Source organism: Engystomops pustulosus, chromosome 5 (genome assembly GCF_040894005.1).
Source record: "Engystomops pustulosus chromosome 5, aEngPut4.maternal, whole genome shotgun sequence".
NCBI classification, from domain to species: Eukaryota; Metazoa; Chordata; class Amphibia; order Anura; family Leptodactylidae; genus Engystomops; species Engystomops pustulosus.
Genome location: NC_092415.1, coordinates 199,577,786 through 199,587,092, shown reverse-complemented (window position 1 = coordinate 199,587,092; position 9,307 = coordinate 199,577,786). Strand labels below are relative to the sequence as shown.

The following is a 9,307-nucleotide window of genomic DNA, read 5'->3' as shown; positions in this document are numbered from 1 at the left end:
AGACTTTTCACTGCTAAAAAGTCTCCCAGGACTATTTCCACCTCTTCATTAATCTTAGACTTAAACATAGAACTGCTGCTATCATGAGTCATGACTTCACTCCAGTTCCCTGGGGTCTATGTGCTGAGACTTTTTATGCATTTTCTGGCACACGACAAAGTCCGGCAGAGTCCCTGCGCCTTATCTGACATAGTGGGGCAGATTTACTTACCCGGCCCATTCGCGATCCAGCGGCGCGTTCTCTGCGGCGTCGGGTCCGGCCGGAATTCATGAAGGTAGTTCCTCTGCCGTCCACCAGGTGGCGCTGCTGCGATGAAAAGCATCTGAACGCACTGGAGTTCACCGGGCCGGACCAAGTGAAGGTAAATGCGTCCCAAGCGACACATTTCTTTTTTTAAATGCGGCGTTTTTTCCGAATCCGTCGGGTTTGCGCTCGGCCACGCCCCTCGATTTCCGTCGCGTGCATGCCAGCGCCGATGCGCCACAATCCGATCGCGTGTGCCAAAATCCCGGGGCAATTCAGGGGAAATCGGCGCAAATCAGAAATATTCGGGTAACACGTCGGGAAAACGCGAATCAGGCCCTTAGTAAATGACCCCCAGTGAGTGCCTCCTATACAGATGTTTGCACGGGATCTATCACTAATTTGCGCCTAAAAAGTCGCAAAAATGGCGCAAAAATGCCCCTACTCTGAGCAGCTGCACTTCAAAAAACTTCACTTTTCATTACTAAAAACATAGATATTCGTTTGCCAAGTGAAGAATTCCCTCTATGCAACATGGAAAATCCTTCAGCTCAGTTTTAAAATGTTAAATTTCTCCAGTAATGAGAGAAACATCTCTGGGAGTGATTATTGTCTTATTGTACAGACATGAGAATATTATCAGTCTCCATTTCATGTACATTATAATAATACAGGCAAAGACTCATTTCAGCAAGAATTTATTATTTTTTTCCCCCATCTCTGTAACGTTTAGTCCCTGCAGTGACAGCACAATGTGGTCCGGACATTGTACAAGCTGAGACTTTATGTGCAGAGATGAAGCCCTGAACCTTCTGTCACATTTTTTCAATCTTATTCCATTATTAGTCTTAAATGAGTTTTACTTTGTAGGGTAAAAATTTGAGACAAATTTGGCACTAATTTAGGAGCTAATGAATGGAACGTGCGACAATTCCAAAACGCATTTACTAAGGCAGAACCAGATCCATCATAGATCAGGAGCCAAAAATAAGAACAAATCAGGCGCAAAAATAGGCGAAGCTGAGACCCCCTATGATTAATGTCCCCAATAGATCTGTCCCAAGGAGCTGGTCTAATGATAAATAACCTCCATTGTGTCCTATATAGTAGCGAGTGTTAAGTTTATATAGTCACAGGCTTATTTTGGGTGGACAATACAGTTTGGGCTATGTATGGTACTAACATTTTGGTACTATATACAGGTATTATTTGGACACTAAATGGCAGGATTATTTAGTCACAGGCTTATTTAGGGTGGACCATACAATATGGTGTATTTAAGTTTATTTTGGGTGGACAATACAGTAAATGGGCACTATATGGCTGTATAGTTTGGACATTAAATTATTATTATTATTATTATTATTATTATTATTATGTGGGCACTGGCTGGCAGTATTGTGAGGACATCACTGTAAATTGACACTATGGGGCTCATTTACTAAGGGTTTGAACGCCGCACTTTCGTCGGGTTTCCCGAATATTTGCGATTTGCGCTGAATTGCCCCAGTATTTTGGCGCACGCAATCGGATAGTGTCGCATCGGTGCCAGCTTTCACGCGACAGAAATCGGAGGGCGTGGCCGTCGGAGAACCCGACAGATTCTGAAAAAATGCAGAATTTAAAGGGGTTATCCGGGTGTTAAAAATTACTGAGGGCCGGGCTGGGGTGGGTTAGGTAAACATAATAAACATTAAAACGCTGAGAGATAGGGACGGATGGGAGGAGCCGGCCACATCGCGGACCGGAAGCTCCCTGTGCGCGGCTTCTGTGCCCCTAAACAAACAGGGGCACGGATCAAACGGGTCGCGGCGCGGGACATCGGTGGCGCCGGAGGAGGTAAGTACATGTTTATTATGTTTAACTAGCCCTCCCCAGCCCGGCCTTAACAGCCGGATAAACCCCTTAAAAAAGAATTTGTGTCACAAGATCAAGCACTCACATGCACCGGGACGAAGAAGTAGAACTGCGGCGGACCTCGGCGCAGCAGCGACACCTGGTGGATATTGGGTGCACGGACCTTAGTGAATCCTGGCAGACCCGAAACAGCGTCGGACAACGCACCGCGGGATCGCGAAAGGCCGGGGTAAGTAAATGTGCCCCTATATGGCTGGACTATTTGGGCACTGGCTGGTAGCATTGCGTTACTGTATGGCGGTATTATTTGGGCACTAAGTGGTAGGTTTACTAAGCCACTTTAAATTAGTCTTTTATGGAGCAGTTCTTCTTAAAGGTTGGTCTTCTCGGAACATTTATTGCTGTACCTTTTGAGATCAACTTTCTAAGATGTCTTGTAGGGACCCCTATACTCACTACCTGGGTCATATATCGGATGTAGAAATAGTAATTCATAAATGCTCTAAATCCAGACCAGAAAACCTCTTTAAAATACATTGAGGACGACTGAAGGATTTCTATATTTAGGGGCTTTAATGGCTCTTTATGACGTCACGGAGATGATTCTCCTCCTCAGTTCTGGCTTTTAGTAGACTCTCCCTGGATTTCAGCATCTTCCTGATTCATTTTAATGGTTCGCTAATGAGTCCCTGGTGATCTGCGGGATGGAGAATCCAGCGGGGGGCAGCGGCTCCGGTATAAATATCTGGAAGATGATTTGGATGAATGTGAACACACATGTAACATACAGTAATAAATCATGGAGCAGGGAAGATGTAAGATGTTATGGAGACTCATTGTGCATTGTGAGTCTTCTCTTCCTGAATGTCCTTGATCAGTGATGGTGAACCTTTTGGAGACCGAGTGCCCAAACTACAACCAAAATCCATTTATTTACCATGAAGTGCCAACATGGCATTTCTAGCAGTAACTTATTGCTACCTGTTCTTCCACATCTTTCAATCATATCGCCCCCCTGAGGCCACCAATACAGTTGAAATAACGATGGCAAATTCAGACTCTCGTTGTAGCTTCTCTCCAGGGTCTCTCTGTTGAGGAAGAATGGTGGGTCCAGAATGAGAACCTTTAAAGATAATGCAGTTCTGTCAACACCTTCTCACTTTTCCCGCAGTTCCAAATGAAGTGTTGCTTTAAAATAGAGCTGAGAGCAGCATCTCTTAAGTTTCCTTGGACTACAGGAAGATTTGGTGGATTTTGTCCTATTTGGTGAACTCTATCCTGGGGTGATGGTCTGAGTGCCCACAGAAATGGCTCTGAATGCCACCTCTGGCTCCCGTGCCATAGGTTCGCCACCACTGTCCTAGATCAATGTTCACCCCCAATCATTTATTTCTTTATGAAATATATTTATAAAAACTGTAGTTTTGCTATGAATCATAATTGTGGCCACAGTGACAGTCCCCAGTACTCAGTAGATACAGCAATGATACCCCCAAAAGCTACAGCAGGGATACCCCAGTAGCTACATCAGAAACACCTCCAGTAGCTACAGCAGGGATACACCCAGTAGCCACAGCAGGGATGCCCCTGTAGCCACAGCAGGGATGCCCCAGGTGCCACAGGAGGGATGCCCCGTAGCCACAGCAGGGATGCCCCCAGTAGCCACAGCAGGGATGCCCCCAGTAGCCACAACAAAGATGCCCCCGTAGCCACAGCAGGGATGCCCCCGTAGCAACAGAAGGGATGCCCCCGTAGCCACAGCAGGGATGCCCCCAGTAGCCACAGCAGGGATGCCCCCAGTATTCAGAGCAGGGATGCCCCCAGTATTCAGAGCAGGGATGCCCCCAGTAGCCAGAGCAGGGATGCCCCTAGTAGACACAGCAGGGATGCCCCCAGTAGCCAAAGCAGGGATGGGGCATGTAAGGCAGACCTAGATACTGGGGGCTAGTAGCCAGAGCAGGGATGCCCCCAGTAACCACAGCAGGGATGCCCCCAGTAGCCGAAGCAGGGATGGGGCATGTAAGGCAGACCTAGATACTGGGGGCCAGTAGCCACAGCAGGGATGCCATGCCCCCAGTAGCCACAGCTGGAACATGCTGGGTTAGGGGTGGCCCGAATGCTATGCTGGTTCCGCAGGGCACCGTCGTGTCACCATGTGTTGCTGCCCTCCCATGTCTCTTTAGAGGGAGAAAAAAAAATAATTGGCTGCTTACCTAAAGGATTAAGCCTCTGTATGGAGGGACTGCATTGCGTGTGTACTAAGGCTGTGGACTGCTTAAAAACTGGCCAAAAACTGGTTCAAAACGCCACGTGTGACCTCAGCCTTAGGCATCTGTACTAGTCTAGATCTGATCTGCATGAATTCATGGGGTCTGGGTTTTTTTCTAGCATCTATTACTTCACAGTGTCTATATGAGTTCAGTGGTCTGGGTTTTTATGTAGGTGCACTGGTTTATGAGGTTTATATTAGTGTAGGGCAGTGGTGGCGAACCTATGGCACGGGTGCCAAAGGTGGCACTCAGAGCCATTTCTGTGGGCACTCAGGCCCTCAGCCCAGGACAGAGTTCACCAGACCGGAACAAATCCACCAAATCTTCCTGCAGTCCCAGGCAACTTAAGAGATGCTTTAAATATAAGGATATTTTAAAGCGACACTTCATTGGCTGTTTGGGAATGCGGGAAAAGTGAGAAGGTGTGGAAGGGGCTGCATTATCTTTGGAGGTCCTCCTGCTGGACCCTTCATTCTTCCTCTACAGAGAGACCCTGGACCCTACAATGATGTGATTTCAGCTGTATTGGTGGCCTCAGGGGCCGATACGATTGAAAAATGTGGAAGAACAGGTAGCAGTAAGTTACTGCTTAAAATGCTGTGTTGGCACTTTATGGTAAATAAGTGGATTTTGGTTGTGGTTTGGGCACTCTGGAGCTCATTTACTAAGAGACTGAATCGCGCATTTTCGTTGGGTTTCCCAAATATTTCCAATTTGCGTTGAATTGCTCCGGTTTTTGGCGCACGTGATTGGATTGTGGCGCATTGGCACCGGCTTTCACGCAACAGAAATCACGGGACGTGGCCGTCGGAAAACCCGACGGATTCGGAAAAAATGTGGAATTTTTTAAAAAAATTGTGTCGCAAGAATAGCACTCACATACACCAAAACGAAGAAGGTGAGCTCCGGCGGACCTCGGCGCAGCAGCGACACCTAGTGGATATCGGGCGCACGACCTTAATGAATCCCGGTAAGCTCCGAATCAACGTTGGAGAACCCGCCGCTGGATCGCGACTGGACTGGGCAAGTAAATGACCCCCTCTGTCTCCAAAAGGTTCGCCATCACTGGTGTAGGGTCTCTGTTTTTGGTTTACAGTGGGGTCACACATTGCAGGTACAACTGCATCGCAATCAGTTTTGAGGTGGTTTTAGGTGCAGTTTTGTTCATTTAACCAGTGAAAGACACCAACTGAACGGGCGAATTTGATTTTGAAGGGGAAACCTGTACCACAAATGTCATTCACTTGTTAAATTGCACCTAAAACCACCTAAAAACTGATTTTGAGTTGTAACTGAAACATGTAACCGCACCCTTCGGGGTGAAGTCGCACATGGCGTTTTTGGTCCGTTTTTAAGCATGCGTTTTCAGTACGTTTGAAAACGCATCCGTTTTTTGACAGTTTTTGTCCATTTTTCCAATTATCTTAATAGACGCATGGTATACGGTCAAAAACAGATGCGTTTTCAAACGGACTGAAAACGCATGCCTAAAAACGGACCAAAAACGCCACGTGTGGCATCACCCTTAGGGGTTTGGGGGTCTGCATTAAAGGGGTTGGGGTTTATTTTTAGACATCCGGTATGTGTACTAGTTTACAGGGCTGTGTAGGTTTAGGGGGTTGGTAGAATATATTTAGAGGGTCTGCTGTATTTATGTAGGGGGGTTTGTATTTAGGGGATCTGGTGTTTTAAGCATCAATACTAGTTCAAGGGGGTTTGGATTTAGGTGTCTATACTAGTTTAGTAGGTTTGGGTCTGGATTTCGTTATTGGGCTTCTATACTAGTTTATGAGATCTATATTAGTTTAGGTGGTCTGGGATCTGTGTTTAGGGGGGCTTGTGGTTTGTATTTCGGCATCTAGCAACTATTCTAGTTCAGGGGGTCTTTATTCATTTATGGGGTCTTGCTTTAGGTGTCTGTACTAGTTTGGTGGGTCTGGGATTTGTATTTCGTTGTTTGGCTTCTGTCTTAGTTTAGGGGAGTTTGTGGATTATGTTTCAGGGTCTTTCTTTTATACAGCAGTATACAAAGCCGGACCCCCATCGATAAGTAGGGACCCCCTATGATAAGTGATAGATATGAAGCATCTGCAGGAATCTCAGCCATTGCTGAGGCTGAGAGAGAACATTGTCAGTGGAAATGACATGGGAGGAAGAGGGGGACATGGAGGGAGGTGGAGGAAGGAGTGAGGGAGAGATGGAGGAGGGAGAGGAAGAGGAGGAGAAGAGAGGAGAGGCTGCTGCTGCATCCACCGCCACAATCAGGGAGAGGGAAGATGCAGACGCTGCTGGGGATGGACCTCATTGCTGGGAGATGTGGCCCCCTCCTGCTGACAGGTCTGTACATATATACTGCTCCTTCCACCCGCTGTATACAGCACCCGCAGCCCTGGCACCGCTCTGGGTGGGTGCAGGACGCCACATCTGTCCAGCTGCTGGGTGATCGGCCGCTGCCAGAGCAGATTATACACACATCTATAGGAAGATATCCATTCTGCGAGCCAGAGACGTGACAAACTCAGCTCTGCTACATCTGCACTGCACTCCTGTCAGTATATATAGTGATAGTCATGGTATATAGCTGCAAAGATTTGTCTGCTAAATCTGTGATCGTGTTTGTATTCACTGCAGCTGCAAGGGAAATATCCTGTATATACGGTATATAAGCTTCATATTTATAGGAAAATCTAGCATCATAATCCATCATCATAGATCCAGGCACCGGGACTGTGGTATCTTCTTATATTTGTCATCCATGGCCTCCTTCCTTCTAAAAATCAACTATTATAATTATTCTTATGGAGAAGGACTCTGGGGGACGTTACTAGAGCCCCTCCGTGATGTAGCTTCACAGGTTGTTACACTGAGCACAGTGGGAGGTGCTCCTGCACAGTGTAACAGCCTGTGAACCTACAGCTCGGAGGAGTGCTGTCCCCTGAGTTTTATAGGTTTCCTAAATACCCAGGAGGACACCAAAGACACCGCAGCTCTATGGGTTTGGTCGGACAATTGAAAAAATGTAGTGGAAACTCTCTACAATTCTGGGGTCTTAGCTTATTGTTCTAGAACCTGTACAGCACAGAAGCCGTAGCTCAGCTGCATTGGTATATAGGCAGCATTGTTTAGGGACAGCAAAGGTCACAGCTTGTGGGTCAAAGGTCTGGTCTGACCCCTTAAAAAAGCAGTGTGAAGGAGGCAGCCAAAAAAGTCATAATATATCATTACATATGGCAAGAAAGACGTAATGTTGTGTCCGTGTGTGTTGTTTTAGAAGTTGCTCTCGTACTTTATTTAGAACAGAACAGTGAAGCTTATCTGTATCCAGAGCTGCGCCAAATAAGGCAACGCCGAGCAAGTATTAATATCCGTGTAATATCCATAATGCCAGAGTTTGTGGAAAAGAAGCGATTGTCATTCTGTTACAAAAGCCCAGGTTCTAGCTTAAACAACATTTATGTATATGAATATTATATGTGTAACCAGAGCTGCACTCACTATTCTGCTGCTGGTGCAGTCACTGTGTACATACATGACATTACTTATCCTGTACTGATCCTGAGTTATATCCTGTAAATCTTTTATTTTATATAAAAGTGAAAAACATAACAATAATAAACATAAATAAAGCCATAACTTCTGGCAAAAGAAATACAAAAGAACAAATATAAACGAAAATAAACTTACAAACCTCCTGGCCCAGCCACACACACACCACACACTCAGCATGAAAACAAACAAAACCTTCACCCAGTCCCACCACCTAAATTTTATTTTTTTTTATATCAAAATACACAGCAAAATACACATAAATAAATAAACAATAAACACAGAAATAACAATGAATATAACGGAAGTAACATTAATAACATAAAATATAACTAACTAAATCCCACGCCCATCACCCTCCCCCCCCCAGACACTGGTCTAACGTCCAAAGTTCGCGTTATATAGTCCAGACCAGTGCCCAGGATCGTACAGTCCAAGTCCAGTCCACCCCCCTCCCAACCTAACACCCTAACACCAACACCCCAAAACCAACCAACCTATATACACACAAGAACTATAACTACATATAACTATACACACTGTACATAAGATACAAACACATTAAACATATCAACATATATCAAAACCACATAAAGCCCAGGTTCGGTGCCTGCAAGCCCAACATCACTATAACCTCAGATACAAAACAAAAATCTACAGTGCAGCATCAGCCCAACACCAGGAGCGGAGATGACAGACTAAGGGACACTAAAGGAGAACCCCCTCCAAAGGAGAGAGGCCCTCCCCGTGCCCAGCCTCTCATACTCCAGAGAGCGCACCTTCACCAGGTCACCCAGAATGTTCCTAACCACCTCATCCACCGGGAGGATTTTACGCTGCGTCGAAACTAAGCACCGTGCGTTCCACGTGTGGTACCTGACCACTAGACTAACTAGGAATAAAGTGCAGCGGTCCCGGCCACCCAGGCCTCTGAATGCTCCATAGGCCCACTCCGCATAGGAGAGACCGGCCAACCCGGGCCAATGGATGGAAGCGCCCACCCGGTTGTACACCTCTGTGTTAAAGGGGCACTGAAGCAGGAAGTGGTCCATGCTCTCCAGCAGGCCACCGCACTCCTCCCGGGGACAACCCCTTTCCTCAGAGCTCCTACACTTCAGATTGTCCCTCACACACAGCTTTCCATGGAAGCAGCGCCAAGTCAAGTCCCAAAACTTCAAGGGGATCCTGATGGAATTCAATAAACTCAAACCCACCCCAAGATCCCGACTTGGGCAATCCCTGAGGGCCAGAGGCTTCTGGAAACGGGCAAACAGAACCCTTTTGTCAAGGATTTTCCTCGACATGGTCCTGATCTCCCACATTCCCAGACCCCACCGGCGAATCACCTTCAGAACCGGGGTAGCGTAAGCCGGAAGATGCCCATGCGGTG

At 46.6% G+C, this 9,307-nt stretch overlaps 1 protein-coding gene across 3 annotated transcripts in view; it reads left to right on the top strand.

Moving 5' to 3' along the window:
• Positions 1-6,563: 6,563 nt before the first annotated feature.
• The window catches only part of SGCE (sarcoglycan epsilon), a 78,929-nt gene continuing 76,185 nt past the window's right edge, over positions 6,564-9,307 (top strand). For all 3 annotated transcript variants that reach the window (XM_072154337.1, XM_072154338.1, XM_072154336.1), the window contains exon 1: positions 6,564-6,708. In XM_072154337.1, coding sequence (XP_072010438.1) covers positions 6,648-6,708 — 61 coding nt within the window. In that variant the 5' untranslated portion in view covers positions 6,564-6,647. The remainder of the gene's footprint in view (positions 6,709-9,307) is intronic.